Here is a 23777-nt window from a genome sequence, read left to right as displayed (position 1 = left end):
CCTGTGACGTGAGGGGGCGTGCCTCCGCGAGGCCCCGCCTCCTCTCCGCGCCCTCTCTGGCGGGTCGGGGTTACATGGCGGCGACTGCGGCAAAGCGAGAGCCTCGGAAACGCCGCTGCCGCCAGCACAGCCGGAGACCTGAGCCGACCTTGAGGGCTGTCCGCGGGCCCTGCACTCTGTCGATGAGTCGGAGAAGTCCCGTGAGTGTGTATGTGTGTGTGGCCGGGTGCGGGCCGGCGCGGGAGGGAGCGGCGGAGGGCCCGGCGGCGGCGCCGGCTCCCGCGTCCATTGTGTGTGACCCTCCGGGCGGCCGCCGCTCAACAAAGGCGCTTTTGTTCCGTGTGCCCGCTCGGCCCGGGCGGCGCGGCCGGCTGCGAGGGCCAGGTCCCCGCGTGGGGCTGGCGGCGCGGCCAGCGCGCCCCTCCCACCCGGCACGCCCCTCGCCCGGCAGCCGGCCGCAGGCATAGTTGGCGGGCCCCGGCCGCCTGCACCGGGCTGCGCTGCGCGGGTTCGAGTCCCCGCCGCCCGCGCCCGGTTCCGCGGGTTCGAGTCCCCACCAACGCGCAGGCGAGGGCGGTGGTCCAGGAGCGCTTGAGGCGGTGGAGGCTTGCCTTCTTGGCTCGCTGCCTCCCTCAAGCTCTCCTGTCTCCTCCCCTCCCCAGCCCGCCCGGGTGACTCGGCCTCAGCTGACTCCGGCCGGGCAAAGTCTCCGGCACGTTGCGTAGCGCTCTGCTCCTGCCTCTAAGTCCGCCCAAGTTTGTGCCTGGCGGTCCACGAGGTGCCGGGGACCGGCCTGAGACAGGGCTCCTGACACCTTTCCGGACGTTAAGGTGTGATCCGGAAAAACACCCTGATGAAAACGTACGTTACCGGTTACAGGCCTCCTCACTTGGAGCTTGTTATGATCGGACTTGGGAGTTGAGAGGAGTGGAGGGCTTTCGGCCGCCTTTTGTTCCTGCCTGGCGTTGGCTCTCCGGCTCAGGTGCCTTGGGGAAGCTGCGTGCAGCAGGCTCCTTTAGATCGCTTTCGTGTTTTACCTTTCTTTGACTTGAAAGTAGGAAAGATGGAGCGCAGGGACTTGGTAAAGGGGAGTTAGGTCTCCTTACAGTATCTGAACAGTCCGTGTTCGTTGCTAAGAGTCCGGAGGCAGTATTAACTTTTTATGGATACAAATAGATGATTGTCAGAGGGGGAAATAAAAACGTTCTCAGGCCATCAGACGAAGAGCAGCTAGCTTCAGAATAATTTTCTAATTGTTGATTATTCTAGCGTTTTTATTTTGGTAAAATTCTGGGTTTTGACGTTCTGTCTCTTTAACGTTGGAGAACTGCGTTGGAAAGAATTTGAGAAGAATGTGGGGTCTAACCAGGGTCCGGTCCTCAAAGGGATTTTGTTGGTTGCAGAGACAGTCGCCACGTAGTCCCAGCTAGGCTTTGAGTAACGATTCTCCTGCCTCGGCTTCCTGCTGGGTTTAACACGTGTGCACCATTGTCCCCAGCTTGAGAGTTTCTAGAAATGACAGATTTTAATGTTTGGAAATAATTTTGAATTCAGTGGAAGAAACATATCTTTAGCTTGTAGTTGTTAAAAACCTGTTTGTAAGGTGCTTTAACATATATGTTGTATTAGTTAATGTAATTACACCATAAATCTTGCTTTACTGATGTCCCAAGTAATAATTGTCATCTCGGAAGCTTGCCAGATTTGAGCAGACTGTTCTATGCTTCAGTATTACTGTTCCGGAAAAAAAAAAAAAGACCCTGGGAAAATGAAACATTGTTTAAAATCAGCTTTCTATATGAGGATATTTTGCAGCTTAGTCATTTGCAGGAGAGGATTAAAGTAGCCTGCCCACTTTTTGCGATTAAAAAAGATTCTGGGGAGGACTGGCTTGCGGAACATTTAGTTTCTCAGTAGAAAAGACAACGGTTTTAAAGACAAGTGTTAAGTGCTGAGAGCGCTGCAGCATTTTATGTAAGTTCCCGGAGGATGTGAGAACTCAGAACTCACAACCTCGCAGGCCTGCTGACTCAGGGGACCCGGGGAAGGGCCTGGGGTCCAGTGGGAGGAGGCACAGAAGGATGGCTGCAACTTTGGAGTTGGGTGATGACTCACCCTGCCCACTGCCGCCGCTACTACGTGGCTTTTTTTTTTTTTTTTTTTTAATGATAGGCTAAAGTGTTTCTGACCATATCAAAAATCTCTTTTTCTCCGAAGGATAGTGTCAAAAAACAAAAAAACTAATGGCTTCTTAAATTGGCTTTTAAAAGGATATCCAGTACTCTGCAGGTACAATTGTGTAACATTTTTGTTGAGAGAAAAGATAGTCAATTGCTGTTTAGTTGCTGAAATTAAATGTTTGATATTAACAGGTCTTTGGCTGCTAGTAAGAGAGATTTCTTAGGAAGTTATATATGGACAGACAGTACATTATTGTCTTGGTGGAAATTGGCTAGTTTTCATTGATCATTTATAAGGTATTGGTTTAAGTGTTGTTAGTAGGAACTGTTATCCTTGTGATATTTATGCATTTTCAGTATTTTGAAATTATTACTATCATTTTTATCAGTGTGGGGTTTTGCGTGCATGTATGTCTGTGCACCATTTGACTGGTACCCTCAGAGAGGCCTGTAGAAGACATTGGATCTCTTGGCACTGGAGTTTCAGAGGGTTGTGAGCAGCCATGTGGGTGCTAGGAATCCAACCTGGATCCTCTGGAGCTGCAGCCAGCGTTTGTAACTGCTGAGCCATCCCCCGAGCCTGGTGAATTTTCTGTTTTAATGAGGACAAGTTGAAACAGGCATTGTTACAAACACTGTTTCTAATCAGCTTTTAAAGAGAGAAACTGAATGAATAGTTCCAAATGTAGGATTTAAGCTGAAGCTTGGTAATAAAATAGATAGTGAACATATTTCATGGCCTGCACTTAACAAATTGGTGTAAAGTAAGATTGAAGGAGGGCAGCGTTGGGGTTGTGCTCACTTGGAAAGCCATGCTGCTCAGGCAGAGCCCACCTGAGTTGTGAGTTTGAGGCAGTCTGCTGAAGAAAGAACCAGACAGAGCCAGAGGGTGAGTGCAGGAGACCTGCCTACAAGATTTGGAGGGGAAACAAGACATATTGAAGATGACCATTTGTTTCCTAATCGAGGAAATATATAAAAATCCCCCCACGCATTTGTTACTTTCTCTCTACTGTTCATTTTCTGAAAGTTGTTTGGGAAGTTTCCTGGGCGGTGACTGTATTGTGGGTTTGAATTAAGTCTTTGGAGACATTTTGAAGTTGTATTGCATGCTCTACACAAGTAATTCTAACCCTGATTAATTCAGACCTACTCTCCCTTACTAAAGGAAACACAGAGACACGTGTAAAAGGGCTGAGAGTTTCAAAGCATCACAGGACTTAGAAATTGAGCATGGGGGCCTTTTAAATGCAGGTAATCAGTGGTTGTACGCATTCAGAAGTTAAAAGCAGGCAGGCTTTCCCTGAGGTGTGGATTCCTGAGGTGAGGTGGGGAGCCCTCTCTCCCCTGCTTTCAGTTCCTTGTTTGCATTGCTCCTTTGAATCCTGTGTTACTTCAGGGCTCCTGTTAAACCAGGAAGATACCTCCAAAGTCACCTCTCTGTGACATTGCTGGCACTCCTCTGCCAGCCCTGACAGGCTGTTTTGTGGACTCTACACTAAAACCTGCCTACAGTACCAGGGTCTCGGTCAGTTTTATTGCTTAGTACTCAAGAGTTTACAAATATAAAAGTGACATGACTGTACTCCATGGCTTCTTGCCAGGGAGCTGCTCATGGGCACTGATGCTATTAAGGTGACAGTGGCTCCCATGAGTCCAGTTCCCTCTTCTTTCAATTGTGTGTTTGAAAAATGTAGTATGTCCTGATGAGGCGCCCCTCCCACTTTTGTTTTGTTGAGACAGCTCCCTACATAGTCCAGCCTTGCCACAAATGGATTATCTTCTTCTGCCTTAGCCTCATGAAATCACAGCCATGTGATAGCGAGCTTGGCTGCAAGAGTTTGATGTCTGCTTTTTTTTTTTTTTTTTTTTTTTTTTAAGATTTATTTCATGTACACTGAAGCTGTCTTCGGACACACCAGAAGAGGGCATCAGATCCCATTACAGATGGTTGTGAGCCACCATGTGGTTGCTGGGAATTTAACTCAGGACCTCTGGAAGAGCAGTCAGTACTCTTAACTGCTGAGCCATCTCTCCAGCCTGCTTTTTTGTATTTTTAAAGATTTGTTGCTCGGTATGGGGGCTCACCTTTACTCCTAGCATTTGGGTGGCAAAGACGGGGAGGGGGGTGTCTCTAAGTTCAAGGCCAGCCTGATCTTGAAAAAACAGACAAAAAAATTATTTTTTTAAATCTGCGTGTGCATGCTCATGCCTGCACATAGTACCGGAGGAGGTCAGAAGAGGGGTCAGGTCCTCTGGGCCTAGAGTTATGTGCAGTTGTGGGCCTCTTAAGTTGGGTGCCGAGAACTCAAAACTCTGGTCTTGCAGTAGCAGCAAACACCCTTAACCACTGAGCCATCTCTCCAGCCTCTTCTTTCTTTACTGTTTAAAAAGAGTGTGTCTGAAGAAGTGTGTGTAAATAAAAGACAGGTTCTGAATATGTTTATTGGGCTGGCTCTGAAGTCCTTGACTCAAGTGATTCTTCTACTGCCTTAGGAGTAATGGCAATTTATAAAAGGTTTATCTTTTAAACAAGTCAGCCCTTTAGAAACATTAAATGTTGATATAGTAAATGATTTGTCTTTTTTTGTATTTTATTTATTTAATTTATTTACATTTCAAGTGTTATCCCCTTACCTGGTTTCCCCCCTCCCGGAAACCCCCTATCCCATCCCCCATCCACAATGATTTATCTTTATATTTTGTTGTCAACTTGACATAAACTAGAGTCATCTGGGAAGAGAGACCTCAGTTGAGATAATGCCTCCATCAGATTGTCTTGTAGTTAAATCTGTAGAACATTTTCTTGATTAATTGGTATGGAAGGTCCCATGCAGATATCTGAGTTTCAGGCCAGCCTGGGTTGCACAGTGAGGGCCTGTTTTCAAACAAACAAAACCACTCCCAGAACAAACAAGAAAGAAAGCAGGCTCAGCAAGCCAATAAACAGGGTTTCCCCATGGCTTCTGTTTGAGTTCCTGCCTCCAGGATCCTGCTTTGAGTTTATGCCCTGACTTCCCTTTATGATAAACTGTGAGTAGTAGGTGAAGTAAACTCCTTCTTGGTCAGTCGGTCTTTTTATTCCACAGTGTTTTTCACAGCAGTGGGAAGCAAATTAATTTATCAAGTTTTTCATTTGATTTTCATTTCACTTTGGTGGCTTAAAAGTTGTTAGAATGTTGGTCTGGGGAGATGGCTCAGCAGGCTAAGGTGCTTGCCACACAAACCCGGTGACCTGAGCTAGAGCTCAGGAATTCATGTGCAGGGGGAAGGGGAGAATTGATGCCAGAGTTGTCTCTGACCTCTGCATGCATGCTGTGACGAGCATGAATCATAGACACAAAAGTAATACATAGAACTTCAAAGGCTTTGGCATGTAAGAACCTTAACATTTACTTCTGCAGCCAGAAAACACACACAGCGCGCTTGCGTGCGTGCGTGCGTGCGTGCGTGCGTGCGTGCGTGCGTGCGTGCGTGCGTGTGTGTGTGTGTGTGTGTGTGTGTGTGAAAGAGTGGCATGGATGTTTTGTTCTATCTACAGGCATGTAACTTGGTTTTGTGTGGTACTGGAGATTGAGCTGGGCCTTCCTGTGTGTTAGGCAAACATTAACAAATGAACTGTATTCCTAGTCTAATCTAGTTTTGTTTTGTTTTTCTTTGTTGTTTTGTTTTTTGAGACAGGGTTTCTCTGTGTAGCCCTGGCTGTCCTGGAACTCACTCTGTAGACCAGGCAGGCCTCGAACTCAGAAATCCGCCTGCTTCTGCCTCCCGAGTGCTGGGATTAAAGGCGTGCGCCACCATGCCTGGCTAGATTTTTATTTATTTATTTATTTTTAACTAAATTTGAAATTAGATATCTAAGGCTCAGTTTGGTAATTCTTCCCTCCTTTATGTACAAATCGAAGTGATGGTAGGTTTCTTTTCCCCCTAACTTACTTTATGCCTGGGTATTTTTTTTTAATGGCTGTTAGAAAGCATTGTCAATTTCCCATAGCCCTGGTCAACAACGCACATACATTTCCTTCTGTTTCTCTTACTTGGATCAATCCCTAGTACCGTAAAATCCAATGAATGAGTGAATGAATGAATGAATGAATGGGTTCTTCAGTGGAGTCAGTCATATTTCAGTTACTTAGTCTCCATCTGTGGCTTATGGCCACCCTGTGGAAAGTATAGTGCAGACATCATGGAGGATACTGTGAACTATGATACGATTTATAATGTGTTTCTTTCACATTCTTCTCTGGTGACATCGTCGTTTCTCTGGCTTTCTTGCAGGCTTCTGTTTCATTGCTAGTGACGATCAGTCCTCAGTCCTTCCCTGATACACACTTGTTTCTTACTCCTGACTGACTTTAAGAGCTGTTCTTTATTTATTTTGTGTGTATGTGTGTGTCACCGGTTTGGTGTGAATTCTTTTGGGCTTTGTTTTTGTTTTTAATCTATTTTGGAAGAATTCTGAGAGGTATTTCTAAGGGCTGGTTAGTTCCCGGAACCTTGGAGTTCTCCCCTTCCAGCCCAACTCCTGGCTCTGTTGCCTGCAGGAGCTACTGGTCTCTTGCTTTCCAGTGCAGCGCCATGTTTCCTTGGCTCCACTCTAGGAGACTCTGAACGTGTTCTTCTGCAGATGCCGAATCCTGTGGAGGTGATTATCTTGGCTTCATGTCTCAGAGGGCAGCTGCTTTGGACATGGTGGGTTTTCAGGCCCCTTTTATTTTGGGGATGCTCTCCATATGTGGGCCTGCGTGGCCTCAGCCTTGCAGCAGCGGTTAAGTGCCGGAGTAAGACGTGAGTCGGCACCACACCTGACTTCCCCGGTCTTTTGTGCTCACTGAATACCAATAGAAAGAAAGGGGCTGGAGAGAGGATGTGCACTCTGACCTCTGTGTTCACATGCAGCCATGAAGCTCCCCTTAGAAGTTTGATTTCTCCTTAATCCTGATGGTGAAAAATTATATTGCCGGGCACAAGAGCAGCATGGTATCTTCTCTTCTGAAGGGCTTGACATTTTAATGAAAACAGATGTTTTAAGAATTTTTTTTAATGAGTATGGGTGTTTTGCCTGAATGAGTGTATGTGCCCCACATTTGTGCCTGGAGGTCAGAAGAGTGTGTTGGATCCCCTGGAATTTCAAGGATGGGAGTCAACTTTAGAACCCCCTGGGTGTGGGCTAGGAAGGGCTCGATTGCAGAACCGTATGGCAGCCCTTTTAAGACTCTTTTGAGACAGGTTTTGTTGCCCAGACTGGTCTTGAACTGATCCTGTGTCAGGCTCCTGCGTGGCTGGGAGCACTGCTGGTGGAGTCAGCACACTGTTTCTGGACAGTTTTGTAAGGTCCTGTATCAGGAGCAGGCTCAGCTCCAGGACAGTGGTGGTCGGTTTCACCCGTGGTTTGGGAAGGGCCTAGGTGCCCTAGACCCTGTGAGGACTACAGTGTATGGAGATCGGACCGACACGTGCTCTGTGCTGCCTGGGCTCCCTCAGCTTTCACAGAGGCTGCGTCTGTGGTTCCGTGGAGCACAGTTCCCCGACACGGTCTGTCCCTCCACCTCCACACAGGAAAAGGGGGGCGTAACAAAGCTCCAGAGCTTTGGCTTCTGCACTCCCAGGCTTGAAACCAGTTGCATTTTCCTGTTGACAGGTTTTCATGTCTATGGTGGGGTGAGGCTCCTGAGGGAATGCCTGGAAAATGTATCTTCACAGACACTCTCCAGTGGCCAGTTTGTCCTTAGATTCTAGAAAATCTGAGAATAGGGTGGCTTATCACCTCACTGGCTAGGCTGTTTATTCATTCAGCACAGTTAGTTTATAGGGCACCTAGTAATTGCCGAATGTATGGTCAGAAAATGCTAGTAAAACGGCTTAGACTCAACCCTTTTCATTGAAAGCAGACAGGCACCGTAGCGGAAGAGGGGTGGTGTTCTGGGAGAGAGGAAGAGTAAAGAATCTGCAGAATAACCTTGGAGAAGAGGAGGGTGCTTGCTGCTGTAAGAGAGGAGAAAGGGCGGACGCAGGGGAGAGAGCAGGAGGGAAGCCCTCAGACGTGGGTTCTCTGAGTCAGGACTGAACACAGGTTCTTTGTGCCCGGTACATCAGAATGCCTGAAGACAGTGCTGGCACACAGTGAGCCTTCAGGGTTCTCTGACAGAATGAGATGGATGGCTACAAGGACTGACTCTTAGACTCTTAGAACGGTTAAGGTCTAATCCTCTGTGCTCTGGGATAACACTTCTTCAACTCCTTTCGGTGTGTCTTTGAGATAGATGTGTGACCTGCTTGGGTCGGTCATAGGTCAATATGGGGATGACAGGTATAGATAGATGCTCCTGTGAGACCGTTGGTGCACTGAGAGTTAGTAGTAAAGGTGGTGTCTTCACTAGCTTAGAAAACAACTCTATTGAGCTTGTGGCATAGTGACATAGAGTAAGTTGCCAAGTTTTGGGGGTTATCTGACCTATCCTGATTGCCACACAAATCCGATGGGAATCTGTAGACATCCAAAGGTATCTAAAGAATTGCTCAAATGCTTGTGGTCCTGCGTTTGTTCCTATATTTCTTTAATCTTAGGTCAGTGTGGCATTTTAGAAGCAAAGTCTTGTGGTGGTGTAGAGCTTTAATCCCAACACTCAGTGAGTTCAAAGCCAGCCTGGTCCTTGTAGTGAGTTCCAGGCAAGCTGAGCTTCATAATAAGCTTTGTATTCCCTGGTCACTGATGAAGTCTTGGACAGGAAGAAGGTAGAAAAGATGGATAGAGGGCAGCTGAGTGGTTACTGAAACTGCATGAAACAAGCCTGTTAGGCCTTGCTGTCTCTCTAGTTTCCTGAGATGATTCACCAGTACTGGTTTATATCCTGAGGTCCAGATCCTGAAAGGGATAAGGCTTCAGGCTACTCAACCTGAGGAGCAAGGAGTATACCTGTAAGCAGGCAGCTAAGCTGTGGCCTTCTATGGCCCGGGAGCTGAGTAACTGGAGAGTGTAAGGCATGATCGCAGACAAGGGTGAATTTGATAACAGTACCATTGTGCCAGGCTTAGGAGACAGAATAGATTTCAACCCGTCCCTTCCCAAGGCAGCTGGCTGAGTTCCAGTTAACCCAGGCTGCTCACTAGTCTCCTGAGAAGAGCAAGGTGAGCAAGTGCCTTTCAGAGGCTGTCACTCTGAACAGGCTAGGTGTATACTTAACCCTAAGAAGCTGCAGTGTGCTTGCAAGTGTGTGTGTGTGTGTGTACACACGTGTACCTTTAAGACTGTTGTTATAGCCTTCCTGATACATGTCCAGTCCAGAGTTAGAACAGAAAATTCAGTTTCTATACAGTAGGGGCATTACCCCCAGGCCCCAAAACCTCCAAAGAACAAAAAGCCAACAACATAAAAAGAAAGTGTCAGCCGGTCATGGTGGCACATGCCTTTAATCCCAGCACTTGGAAGGCAGAGGCAGGTGGATTTCTGAGTTTGAGGCCAGCCTGGTCTACAGAGTGAGTTCCAGGACAGCCAGGGCTATACAGAGAAACCCTGTCTCGAAACAAACAAACAAACAAACAAACAAACAAACAAACAAACGAAGTGTCTCTCTAGGGGCTTACCTGAAAGAGTTGGTCCAAGGATGGTCCTCGCTCATTGGTCCGTGCTCCTTCTCCTTTGTGTTTACGCTGTGTTGCTTTAACGTTCTTTTACTCTTATTCTTATGTATTTTCCATTTTCTGGGACAAAGTCTCACTTTGTATCCCTGACTGGACTTGAACTTGTTATTTAAAGAAAACTGGTTTTGAACTTAGAGATCCACCTGCCTCTGTCTCCCAAGTGTTAGGATTACAAGTGTGAGCCATCATGTCCTCCTTTCTTTTATACCATTTTAAACTTCCACCAATACTGTTATCAATATTCTGGGTTTTTTCCCCGTTTTCATTCCTTCTCAAACTTGATGTTAATGGATTATTAAAGTATGTTCTTTAGGGTCTAGGGAGATCGCTGAGAATAAAGTGCTTGCTATGTGAGCCTGAAAAACGGAGTCCAGTCCTCAGCACTGATGCAAAAGCCAGGCATAGAGGCACATTGCAGTTGGAAATGTTAAGAAACGTTCCTTTCCCTGACAGTCAGTGGTGTCCAAAGTGAGCTTCCCATTTTTGACCAGCTTCGAAGTGTGTTCCCCAAGTTCATCTTGTGCTGCTAGACTTTGCTTACTGGATACTGGCACTTAGTTGATAATAGTAACACAATGTTCCAGAGAAAAGCACTATTAACATTTAACCTTTCAAATGAATTTTACTTGTAAAAAGTTCTATAAACATACTAAGTTGTCCTGTATGTTGGTGGCATATACCTTTAATCCCAGCGCTTGGGAGGCAGAGGCATGCAGATCTCTGTGAGTTCAAGGCCAGCTTGGTCTACAGAGCGAGCTCCAGGACAGGCAGAACTACACAGAGAAACCCTGTCTCAAACAACAAAACAAAGCAAAAAAATAAGAAATTGTGATTTTCCCATACTGGTTGACATTTTTGTGGTATGTGTTTGTGTGTGTGTGTGTGTCTGTATGTGTGTGTGTGTATGTGTGTGTGTGGCAGTGGGGGTGGGTTGCATGCATGCCTGTTTTGTGCAGACATGCCTGTGCTCATGCAGAGGCCAGGGGGGCGGTGTTGGGTATCCCGCCATATCATTCTTTGACTTACATCCCTGAAACAGGGTCCGGTGGTCCTCCTGATCTACTGCCCACAGTGTGGGATTACAAGCTTTTTACATGGGGAGTAGGGTTGAGCTCAGGTCGATGTTTGCACAGCCAGCCCTCTTAGCCACTGACCCATCTTCTCAGGTTCCCTGGTTGCCATTTCTAAAATGCCAACTTGGTAAGCCTGTTGCAGAGAATTGAGTGCTGTGAGGTCTGGGAACTAACCACTTGACTAAATGTGGTGTACTAGGGTGAATGGAGGGAGGGAGGGAGAGATGGACTGAGACTGAGAGATTTTTATTCTGTAGCCCAGGCTGGCCTGGGATTCCATGCAGTCATCTTACACAGCCACCCTAGATTATAGGCGTGTGTCGCCATGCCTTCTGTAGTCCCTGGGAAATGCCTCGCTGTCCTGTCATTGTACAGTTGGGAACTGTTTCCTCTGCTAGTGATCTCCCCTTCTTTGTTTCCACCCCAGGTTGTATCAGAGTAAGATGGACGGTAGCTTTGACTGTGATTGTGGTGAGCTGGAGCCACCTGATCACTAAGAAGAGACGTCCATCAACCAACGCCACCAGGGCTTCCTGTTGAAACACAGCGACAAGGAAGCGAGGAAGCGGAGGGAACTAGTGCTTCCCAGCGCCTTAGGATGCTGCTCAGGACCAGTCCAACACTGAATGTATCTGCACTGTGAGAGGATGTCCACGGAGGCCTGCCGGGCGCATATTTATTCACAGTTTTGTCCCATGTTAAGTCGGTTAGCATAGTAAATCTGAGTGCATAGTATGTCATTTCATTCCGTTTGAGTTTCTTGAGTGTTTTCTTTACATGTCTGCAGAGTTGCTGCCCTTCCTTGAACTATGAGCACTGCAAGCTTCTTAATTCTCAGTATGAAGAGAGATTTTTGAGCTTTAAGTCTGAGGGGAACTCAGCGGGCCTGGTTGGCGTCTGCAATGAACATCAAGAAACCATCGTGCCGTGGGAACGTGATTGCTTTTCTCCCGTTTTGAGAGATCTTTCCTTTGATGCCAGTTTTCTCCCTTGTTTACACAAGTTCAACAGTTTGAAAGGAAAAGGCAATTGTAAGGGTTTCAAAATGGCAGAGAAATTCGAAAGTCTCATGAACATTCATGGCTTTGATCTGGGCTCTAGGTACATGGACTTAAAACCATTGGGCTGCGGAGGCAATGGCTTGGTCTTTTCTGCTGTAGACAATGACTGTGACAAAAGAGTAGCCATCAAGAAAATTGTCCTCACCGATCCCCAGAGTGTCAAACATGCTCTCCGTGAAATCAAAATTATTAGAAGACTTGACCACGATAACATTGTGAAAGTGTTTGAAATTCTTGGTCCCAGTGGAAGCCAGTTAACAGACGATGTGGGCTCTCTCACGGAGCTGAATAGCGTCTATATTGTTCAGGAGTATATGGAGACAGACTTGGCGAATGTGCTGGAGCAGGGCCCTTTACTGGAAGAGCATGCCAGGCTTTTCATGTATCAGCTGCTACGTGGGCTCAAATATATCCATTCTGCAAACGTACTGCACAGAGATCTCAAGCCAGCTAATCTTTTCATTAACACTGAAGACTTGGTGCTGAAGATAGGTGACTTTGGCCTGGCACGGATCATGGATCCTCATTATTCCCATAAGGTACGTAGAAAGCTATCTCCACCCTGCCTCCAAACTGATGCTGGGTCTTTTCCTGATGCAGGTCTGCTTTCATTCGAAAGCTCTAGGATTTGATTGAAGGTGAAGCGGAATCCTAGTTAAATACAACTTCCTCAGAGTGGATGGTTATGTGTTAGTAGCGAAGTTTTGTTTTGTTTTGTTTTGTTTTTAATTTCAAGGCAGGCTTTCTCTGTGTAGCCCTGGCTGTCCTGAAACTCACTCTGTAGACCAGGCTGGCCTCGAACTCAGAAATCTGCCTGCCTCTGCCTCCCAAGTGCTGGGATTAAAGGCATGCACCACCACTGCCCGGCGAAGTTTTTTTTGTTTTTTTTGTTTTTTGTTGTTGTTTGTTTTTTTAATTTATTTATGAGTGCACACCAGAAGTGAGCATCAGATCCCATTACAGATGATTGTGAACCACCATGTGGTTGTGGAATTTGAACTCAGGACCTCTGGAAGAGCATCCTGTGTTCTTAACCACTGAGCCATCTCTCCAGCCCCAGAGCTTCACTAAGTCCTGAATTGTACAACTTTTTCGGTTTGTGTTTTGAGACTGGGTCTTGCCTTGTAGTCAAGGTACCTTGGATTCTAGTGAAGAGTCTAACCTCAGACTCACCTGTCTTCATCCTCCTCAATAATGGGATTCCAAGCATGTGGTGCCATATAGTTACTGTAATTGAAGTTCTTATCTAGTTATTTGGGTCGAAGCTTTCCCAAGTTTTAAGTTGTCTTTTATCCATTTGATGATGCTGAGCTATCCTACACTGCACTATAGCTGTACATTATTTAAATGAAACTAGACAACTGGCAATTAAATACAGCCAAAAAGTCACTTCATAGCACCTCCCTTTATAAGCAATTTTTTTTTTCATATCAGAACTCTAGCATTTTGGTTTTAAGTTGGAGTCTTAGATAGAATCTTAATGTAGGGAGAGATAGATGAGTCTATCTAAGTCAAGGACAGTCTGGTCTACACAGTGAGATCCAGGCCAATTAGGATTGAGATAGTCTCAATGAAATAAAATGAAATAAAAGATAAAAGTAGAACCGATTTGGTGACAAAGAACCTCTGAAAGATTATGTGGCATCCCAAAGCCATGTCTGAAACAAACAGGTCTTCATTCATGCATGCTGTCTTACTGGTTATCTTCTGTCCATTAGAGAAAAGGAGAGGGGGTGTCAGTCAGCAGAAACACCCTTGAAGCAGGCCTGATAATCTGGTTCCCTGGAACCCACACTGTACAGCAGGACGGATTCGTCCAAGCTGCTCTCTGACCTGACGCTTACTCTGTGGTGTATGGCTGCTGCTCTCCTCTCTCCTCCCTCCTCCCTCAGCCATACAGATTAATAAACAACCTTTACCATAGAGGTTGAGTCCCTGTAGAGCATAGTGAGGTGTGGACAGAGCACTGGAAGGAGCCACACCCAGACCTTTACTCCAGCCTGCGGATCACTACCTAAGCAGACCACCTGTCTAGTTCTCTGACGTGCAAAGCGGTTATCTGTCAGTACAGTGTCTGCTGGTCTGAGGCTGGAACAAAGCCGTGTGGACCAAGAGTGGGGTGTTGGTGAGAGAATCGTCTCTCCTTGGAGCTGCTGTGTTCTCTCCCCCACCTTTCCCTCTGATCCAGAGCAAGCCTACTCCTTAAAGCTTGCGGTGAGACCCTGTTTCTCTTCTGAAACAAGTTGAACTTAGCCTAGACTTGCCATTAAGGCCTCACAGTATATTTTGTTCTGCTCTTTTTGTGACGGTCGCCTTAGAGAATCCCATCTCTTGGGGAATGTTGTGGCCTCTAGTAATACTAAGCCTTGAAAATGGGCTTAGAAATCAAAAGTAGTAATGGAGAATTTTATGGCTTTTTTGGAGGATGATTTTTTTTCTCCCCTTTCTCTAAACTAAAGGATATTGAAGTCTGTTTGGCATTTCTTTTCCAGGGTCATCTTTCTGAAGGATTGGTTACCAAATGGTACAGATCTCCACGGCTTTTACTTTCTCCCAATAATTATACTAAAGCCATTGACATGTGGGCTGCAGGCTGCATCTTTGCTGAGATGCTGACTGGTAAAACCCTCTTTGCAGGTCAGTGTTGTATGGGAAAAGTCATGTGATATAAGGCAAGGTTATGTAAGATTTCAAAGAACTTACTACAGTCTGGAATATTCAAGTGCAAAGATAAAATGGTGTTTATATTACTAAGAAATGAGAACATTTATTCACATACTCATTAAGTTGCTCTAGTGATTAGTTAGCATCCTGCTGTTCTATTACATGCCAGCTTATTTCTAAATGTTAGTGTTTTGTGGATCCACACTCCTGTCTTAAGTCATATCTGATTCTCATTAGTTTTCCTGGTAAACTCACTGTTGAATGTCCTCACAATGAAGAAGCTGTTAGCTCTTAAAGGAGCAAGGAAAAAGCCAAGTGTTCGGAAGGAAACTTAGGTGTATACCTAAGATACACAAGTCACTCATTTCAAGCGAGTTTCAGCTGGAGATGTGGCTCCAGGTTCCTGGATTCATGGAGCCTGTGCTTCAAATCCAGCACTGCAGAAAGTTGGGTGTGTGTTTCAGTGTGTTTGTGGTATATTTATGGGGTTATGTCTGATTTTAGGACATCTCATCCTTCTGAAGATAGCTATTTCCGTTTCCCCAGGTCCTGCAGCTACTTCTGTCTGTGCGTTGCCTGTTCTGGCCATTGCATGTGGATGAAACCATGCATTTGGCTGCTTCCCGTGGCAGTGTTGTTGGGCTCATTCATGCTGTACATGCGCCCTACGCTGTCGGCCACACTGTCTTTCCTTCCATTCATTAGCTGGTGGATGTTTGGGTTTTCACTCTTTGGCACAGCACTGCTGTGAATGTTTGTGTACCAGTTTCTATGTGAGCATGTTTTCAGTTCTCGTGGGTACACACCCCAAGCATAGGACAGCTAGATGACGCATGGTAACTTAGGTTGAAATTTTGAAGACTAGACAGTTTTCGAAAGCAGCCACTGAGAAGTGTGGAGGTTCTGCCTTCTCCACATCTTCACAGCACTTTAGAGAGTTGTGTGTGTTTGTTGAGCATGATCGTCTCAGTGTGCTTCCTGACCTCTTGTTTGCTGATGTAGGATCTCACACCTGAGCTCAGGTTAGCCCTTGAACTCACAGGGTATGACGTCATGACTTCTCCTGCCTCTGCCTCCTGGCTGCCAGAACTACAAGTGTGAGCTACCACGCCCAGTCTCTTACTGGCTTTTTAATATCTTTGTAGATATCCACATCCTTTGTTTACCTTTTAATTGGGTTGTCCTTTGCACTTATGAGAATTCTTTATATCCTGTGGACATGGAGTCTCTTCTCAGATCTATTTTCTTCCATGCTGTGTACAGAGTCTTCCTTTTGTGAGTCTTTTGAAGCACAGAACATTTAATTCTGATGAAGGTCAGCTTTTGCATCTTTAGTGTTAAGTATCTGAGAAACTGCTCTCTACTTTAAGGTCACAATATTTACTTCTGTGTTTTCTTTAAAGCGTTTTATAGTTTTAGCTTGGTTTTCTATTTATTTGTTTGTTTTTATTTATTTATTTATTTAATTTTCATGACAGGGTTTCTATGTATAGCCTTGGCTGTATTAGAACTAACTCTGTAGACTAAGCTGGCCTTGAACTCACAGAGATCCAGCCTTCCTAGTGCTGGGATTAATGGTGTGCACCATCTACATTTAGATCAGGATTTGTTTTGGGTTGGATTGTGTGTGTGAAGTGAGGGCAGGGGTCCAATTTCATTATTTTGCTATGGATATCTAGTTGTCCCTGAGTCTTTTGATGATAAGGTTTTTATTTACAAATCGAATAGCAAGACACCTTTAAGAAAAAAAAAAGAGTTGATCATAAACACAAACCTCCTTGTGATCTTTCTCAGCTTATCTGAGACTTTAAAGCAGGTCACCAAGGACACCCAGACTCCGCGCAGCAAGGAAAGAGCAGGGAAGGATTTGAGGATGTTTCCTGCTAGACGGGGCAGCTGGGATGCTGTGTTTACAGTTGGCGTGTTGCTTTCACTCAGGTGCACATGAACTTGAACAGATGCAGCTGATCCTAGACTCTATCCCTGTTGTGCACGAGGAAGATCGGCAGGAACTTCTCAGCGTGATTCCAGTTTACATCAGAAACGACATGACTGAGCCACACAGACCGCTAACTCAGCTGCTTCCGGGGATCAGCCGAGAAGGTATGGGGACTTTGGAGTAACTAGACTGTCTCTGGAGGCTTTAGCTTGCGTCCATCTTGAGAAGTGTTCTTTTCCTAGAGTCTGTAGGGCTTCAGATGGACCCAGGCCTTGGACTCCAGCACTGTCCTCTTGACCTGGCCCTTAGGCTACTGTCCATTCTTTGCTTTCCTGGAGTCTAGAAAATATAACCCATCCCCTGAATTTTTTTTTTAAGATTTATTTATTATATTTATATGAGTACACTATAGCTATCTTCAGACACACAAGAAGAGGGCATCAGATTCTATTACAGATGGTTGTGAGCCACCATGTAGTTGCTGGGAATTGAACTCGGGACCTCTGGAAGAGCGAACCGCTGAACCATCTCTACAGCCCCTGCTCCCTGATTCTAACCCCATTTCCCACTGTTAGTCAGGAACTCAAGCAGGTCAGGAAGCAGGAGCTGATGCAGAGGCCATGGAGGGATGTTCTTTACTGGCTTGCTTCTCCTGGCTTGCTCAGCCTGCTCTCTTATAGAACCCAAGACTACCAGCCCAGAAATGGTCCCACCCACAAGAGGCCTTTCCCTCTTGATCACTAATTGAGAAAATGCCCCACAGCTGGATCTCATGGAGGCACTTCCTCAACGGAAGCTCCTTTCTCTCTGATAACTCCAGCTTGTGTCAAGTTGACACACAAAAGCAGCCAGTACACCCACCTACTGTGGGTAAGCATATCAAATGACTAGTTCCAGATTAGCTGTAATGGAGTTCTGTCACTGTTAGACACCAATCAGATATGCCTATGAATGTGACTTATTAAAATAATTTTATTGGACTATGTAGTGGTTAATAACAGCACAGGCCCAGAGGACCCAGGTGCAATTCCAGGACCCTCATGGTGGCTTACAGCTGTCTGTAACTTAAGTTCCAAGAGGCCTGATGCCTTTTCTTCTAGCCTCCCTGGACATCAGGCATGCTAGTCATACACAGACATCATACGCAGGCAGAACACCCATATTTTAAGTGTGTGTGGGGGTAAGCCATATTCTAAAATAAAAACCACTTGTATCTTTAAAAATTGTCAGCTTCCATGATGAGAGTCCATCGGATCAAACTCAGGTTGTCTGGCTTGGCAGTAAGCACCTTCACTCCCGAGCCATCTCAGTGGCTGGAATTTAGATAGAAAAAGAACTGAGTCAGGGGAGGGCAGAGGTCTTCATGGCAAAGACAGAAGAGCACAGTGCAAGCAAAAGTGTCCGGCCATGTATTTATTAATCCAAATGAATAAACGTGTAAGAGTTTGTGCAGTAGGACCAGAGTGTGCAGTGCTAGATGTGAGAGTTTGGGCAGTCTTGAGTATCCTAGAAGCTTGGTGAGAACTGAAACTGACTTCAGCTATAAAGGTAGCTCCTTTTTCAGCACCGTGGAGTGATGCGCTTGTTCAGAGGTCTAACTTCTGTAGGTTTCTGTAATGAGGTAACCTTTTTTTTTTTTTTTTTTTGTAAGAAAAGAAAAATCTTCTATCTGAGTTTGGCTCAGAGATAGACTTCTTGCCTGGCATGCTTGGGCCTCTGGTTAACCCCTAGCATCATACTGAGACTGGGTGTGCACGCTCTTGTACATGCACATGTGCTAGAGACATCAAGGTGTCAGAATTATAATCAAAGATGGTAGTGGTTGGGGCTGGGGTGGAGCTCAGTGATGGAGAGCTTGCGTAGTATGCACCAGGTTCCAGGCACACTGAAAGCAAAGTCTGAACACCCTCTTCTCTCATTCATGCATCCTCTTACTATCATCCGCTCCTGGGGTTCAGTGTGGTCGACGTTTGTGTGTGAAGTGGCAAGTATTAGGAAAATGGGCACCATTTTCTCAGATGTGCTCAGAAGGAATAAATGCACCGCTAAGAGGGGACATCTGTGTTTAATGTCAGCAGGTGTCCCCTTCAGTGGTTATTATAGATTTCTAGCCGGGTTTTGACTCTGTTTTCACAGCATGAGTTCAGTTTGCTTCTTGCGTTCTCAGTCTTGTCATAGCATCTCCATCTGCTAGGATACACACACTTAGCCAGCCACTCAGGAGCACCCCTCAAACGCTGGTAAATGAGAAGCAGGGAGGTGTAGGTTTAAAACTATCCAGGTTGAGCCCTATGAAATTGCTGCCACTTGACCACTTTTTACTGATAAAAAGAGCAATTTCATATGGATCAGCATAATACTATGTATGACCAGTTATAAAGAAAGGGGCATATGAGACTTCTTTTAAGTCTTATTTCTAGCATACCTTTTAATAGTGGAATCTACTTTTTCTTATGAATTGTTTGCTGTGGTGCTCTGTGTTCTGTGTAAGTAGTGTGAGACGCACCTTCTTAGCTTGAGAGAAGGTCTCACTTTGTGGCTTTCCTGGTCTCAGACACACTGTCTAGACTTGGCTGGCGGTGATGGCCTTGTTCTGACTTCCTTTGTTTCCTGAGTGCCACCAACCCGAACACTTGGGTTTTTGAGTTTGAGACCTGCCTGGTCTACAAAGTGAGTTTTAGGACAGCCAGGGTAACACACTAAATAAAGAAACCTTGTGTGGAAAGGAAAAAAAAAAGCACCCCGTCTACCATGGCCAGCTAGACACGTTGTATTTTCATTTTTTGTTGTTGTTTTGGCTTTGGTTTTGGTTTTTTGAGACGGGATTTTTCTCTGTGTAGCCCTGGCTGTTCTGGAACTCACTCTGCAGACCAGGCTGGCCTCGAGCTCAGAAATCCTCCTGCCTCTGTTTCCCGAGTGCTGGGATTAAAGGCGTGCGCCTCCACACCCGGCTCTGTCACATTGTATTGAATGAGTCTGGAGTTTTCAGTAGTCTTCAGGTGACTCTGTCCTCCTTCCCTTAGCACTGGATTTCCTGGAGCAGATTCTGACTTTCAGCCCCATGGACCGGCTGACAGCCGAGGAAGCGCTTTCCCATCCTTACATGAGCATCTACTCCTTCCCAACGGATGAGCCCATCTCAAGCCATCCTTTCCACATAGAGGATGAAGTGGACGACATTTTGCTTATGGATGAAACACATAGTCACATTTATAACTGGGAAAGGTGCGTAACTTCATCCTACGTTAGAAAAACATAACTCACTGAATTTTCAATGTTCTATATGTTGTGTTCTTTACAGATGTCTTAACATTTTCATAAATGCCTTTGGGGTTTATGTTAGGTCACCGTCTTTATTAAATAGTTTTTAGGTAATTCAGCACTAGGCACTGGTGAAAAAAAAATGAGAAAAGTGCTGTTTTAAGCAGTCATCTTGAAACCTGATTTTAAACTACTGATGTTATAAAGTCATTCAAAGTTTTTAAAAATTGTTTAAATTATATACTTAGTCTTTTTCATCATGAGGATAAAACCCAGGGCTTTGTAATAAACAAGCCCTTTGTTTCCTGGATCTAAGTATCTCAATGAGTAGACATTTTGATTCCTTGTACATGTGACAATTCGTTTTCCAAATGAGCTAAAAGTAACTGTTTTTCCAATACTATAAAAGCTCAGGATGGGTTCCGTTAAAGGCCTTGTGTGGTCCTTGTACTGTGAACTGACTGGGTGGTACCCACTAAAATGATGCTCTCCGCAGCCTCCTTTTGGTGTTTCTGAATTTTGGGGGTGCCTCCTATAACAGTCTGCCAGGGCCAGAGTCTTCAGGGGTTTGATTGTAAGCAGGATTGGGAATCACACATGAGATTTCAGATCTCACGTCTCTGGGTTTGGAAAGGAGGGGCTTACCATGGCAGCTGCCTGTGCTCCCGCTCCCAGGGAAGGTCTGCCGCCTCGGCTGCACAGCATGCCCCTTCTGTTTGCTCACCCCATTTCCTGTCCCTTGATAGAGTTCTCCCTGAATAGTACTTTTCTTTAAAAGCACTCTCTCAGAGCTGGGTGTGGTGGGTCTGCCTCTAACTCAGCACCGGGGAGACTGAGCAGGATGGACACAAGTGTGAGGTCAGCCTGGCTGTACAGGGGGAGGTTCTGAAAAACGGAGCCAAATGCAAAGCACTCTGTTTCCACAGAGAGCACACTGTTTGAAAGTAAAGTCATCACATGGAGTAATGCCTGTGTTTGCTTCAGGTACCACGATTGTCAGTTCTCGGAGCATGACTGGCCTATTCATAACAACTTTGATATTGATGAGGTGCAGCTTGACCCAAGAGCTCTGTCTGATGTCACCGATGAAGAAGAAGTCCAAGTTGATCCTCGAAAATACTTGGATGGAGACCGAGAGAAGTATCTAGAGGATCCCGCCTTCGACACCAGCTACTCTGCTGAGCCCTGCTGGCAGTACCCAGATCACCACGAGAACAAGTACTGTGATCTGGAGTGTAGCCACACCTGTAACTACAAAACAAGGTCATCATCATACTTAGACAACCTGGTGTGGAGGGAGAGCGAGGTTAACCATTACTATGAGCCCAAGCTTATTATAGATCTTTCCAACTGGAAAGAGCAAAGTAAAGAAAAATCCGATAAGAGAGGCAAGTCCAAGTGTGAGAGGAACGGGTTGGTCAAGGCGCAGATCGCGCTAGAGGAAGCATCCCAGCAGCTGGCTGAGAGGGAGAGGGGCCAAGGCTTCGACTTTGACTCCTTCATCGCGGGGACCATTCAGCTCAGTGCCCAGCATCAGTCTGCTGATGTAGTTGACAAGTTAAACGACTTGAATAGCTCAGTGTCCCAGCTAGAATTGAAAAGCCTGATATCCAAGTCAGTCAGCCGAGAAAAGCAAGAAAAGGGAAGGGCTAACCTGGCCCAGCTGGAAGCCTTGTACCAGTCCTCCTGGGACAGCCAGTTTGTGAGTGGCGGGGAGGAGTGTTTCCTCATCAGTCAGTTTTGTTGTGAGGTCAGGAAGGACGAGCATGCGGAGAAGGAGAACACCTACACCAGCTATTTGGACAAGTTTTTTAGCAGGAAGGAGGATTCCGAAATGCTAGAAACTGAGCCAGTGGAGGAAGGGAAGCGTGGGGAGAGAGGCCGTGAGGCAGGGCTTCTGAACGGAGGTGGGGAGTTCCTCCTGAGCAAGCAGCTGGAGTCCATAGGCACCCCGCAGTTCCACAGCCCAGTGGGGTCCCCACTCAAGTCCATCCAGGCCACCTTAACACCTTCCGCTATGAAATCTTCCCCTCAAATCCCTCACAAGACATACAGCAGCATTCTGAAACATCTGAACTAAACACTCAGCAGACATTTCTCTTTGTTCTTCATGAAATGTGTTGTGTCTTTTTTTATCACTAATGTTTTAAGTCATTTTTTTTACTTGAATCAGAAGGTGTCATTAATTTGCAAGGATTTTTCTTGGTTCTCAGTTTGTAAAACAGACTTTTTCTTCATGTGAGTTAGTTTTCATTTGAACTGGCATGTCGTTTGCACACACACACATACATACATACACACACACACACACACACACACGCAAAGAATAGAGCAAAACAATGCAGTGCAGGAGGAGACAAGATGCGCTAGGATGAATAGACATTCTCATAGACCAGTGACCTGCTTTACGGGAAACAAAACCTTGCCTTGAAACTTACACAGTGAGACTGTACATAATTGCATGAAAAGATCTATTTTTTTCCTGAAACATTTTTCATTCATTAGTATTTTCAAGTTTTTCATACTGTACACATTTCTTAAGACACATGATACCAGCAGCAACTGAAAACGAATGCCGAATTTGGTACACATGTGTTATCTACCTCAAGGTAACAAAAGTATGTGGCGAAGCCTAACCCACCCATAGTGCTCCACGGCATATGCACTTCTATCTAGCCAGCGTTTATCGTAGTGAACTATTGAGACTCGTCCACCATTTATACATGTCCTGGTGTTCATTCTTTATAGTGAAATGTTAAATACATCACATCTTATTTATTTTTAGCAAATCAGTATATTTTCTGTATTTAATTATAAAAGTTAGTTTTAAGTTTATTTGCAACTGCCCTTCTTTCCATTTGGCACTATGGTTTGTTGCCTGCCGAGCTGATCTGAGACGTCAGCTCGTCCTGAGGCTGTCCATGTACGTTAAGTACTCACTGTGTATAGGAATCTGTATTTTGGAGGTGCTTGATCTATCTACAAAGAAAAAATTAGGAATTTATTATAAAATGCTCCTAGAAGTCTTAATGGTGTTTATTTTTTAAAAACTTGTAATGTTAGACTTGTGTGCATGGAAGTAATTAAGGTACATCACTATTGTAGTTTAAACATTGTACATGATAATCCTTCCCCCTCCCCACCCCCTGTTTTTACTGTATGTTTTTATTGAATGATCTATTCCCCATCCCTAGGCAAGCATGAATAAAATTAGGTTAAATGTAGCATGTCACTGCTCAGTCTTTTAGAGTTTGTTTTGTCTGTTTTATTTTGCTGAATCCTGTCTGTATCTTTGGTTATCCTCTTTGAAGGAAAAAGAAAAATAAAGATGGCCAGCAGGCATGGCTCCTGTTTGACTCTTTAGAAGGAAAGTTCCCACCGGGTATGTCCAGTGATGGTGTACTCTGTCCGGAGTGCGTGCGTACACACATACACACATCCCCCCAGGATGCTCTGGTTGTGCCCCAGCATGTATAGCAGATATGCTGAGTCAAAGCTTACTCATCCCTACTGCAAGTACTCACCCCAAGATACTGGCATAAAAGGGTGGTCTGTCTGTCAAAGCCTTTTTACTGTTATACTTCATACATTCAAATGGGATAAACCTTTATGCACTTCAAAGCTGTTAAAACCTGGAGAAGCTTTGAAACTTGCAGAGAAACCTCTATCTGCTCCTCAATAGATCACCTGGAGGCTGGGCCTGGCCCAGCATTCAACAGGTAGCAGGGGGATGAGGAGTGGAAGGCCAACCTGGCCTCCATGAGCACAGCTGTAAAAAAAAAAAAACATGGAGGGAAGCCAGAAGTTTCTTTCATCCTGGGAAACTTGCTCCTGAAATCATTTAATGTCAACTTAGCATCAGGAGTAGTTGGACTTTCATTAAAGATTAGACATTTTAAAGCCGTCTAAGGAGGAGGACAGATAACTACTGTGGAACTATAGAAAACGCGCTTTGTGG

At 45.4% G+C, this 23777-nt stretch overlaps 1 protein-coding gene across 3 annotated transcripts; it reads left to right on the top strand.

The window, feature by feature from the left end:
* The first annotated feature begins 44 nt into the window (after positions 1-44).
* On the top strand, positions 45-23164 carry Mapk6 (mitogen-activated protein kinase 6). 3 transcript variants are annotated; one of them, XM_021172224.2, is made up of 6 exons: positions 45-200; positions 11322-12494; positions 14448-14592; positions 16558-16722; positions 19582-19783; positions 20804-23164. In XM_021172224.2, exons 2-6 carry the CDS (start codon positions 11940-11942, stop codon positions 21897-21899), a joined length of 2163 nt encoding a protein of 720 aa, XP_021027883.1. In that variant the 5' UTR covers positions 45-200; positions 11322-11939; the 3' UTR covers positions 21900-23164. The 3 variants fall into 3 exon arrangements, with proteins under 3 accessions (XP_021027883.1, XP_029337524.1, XP_021027882.1); XM_029481664.1 differs by having other exon boundaries at positions 45-208; XM_021172223.2 differs by lacking the exon at positions 45-200 and adding an exon at positions 486-861.
* The last annotated feature ends 613 nt before the right edge of the window (positions 23165-23777 follow it).

This window comes from Mus caroli, chromosome 9 (genome assembly GCF_900094665.2).
Source record: "Mus caroli chromosome 9, CAROLI_EIJ_v1.1, whole genome shotgun sequence".
Lineage (NCBI taxonomy): Eukaryota > Metazoa > Chordata > Mammalia > Rodentia > Muridae > Mus > Mus caroli.
This window is presented reverse-complemented; position numbering and strand designations above follow the sequence as displayed.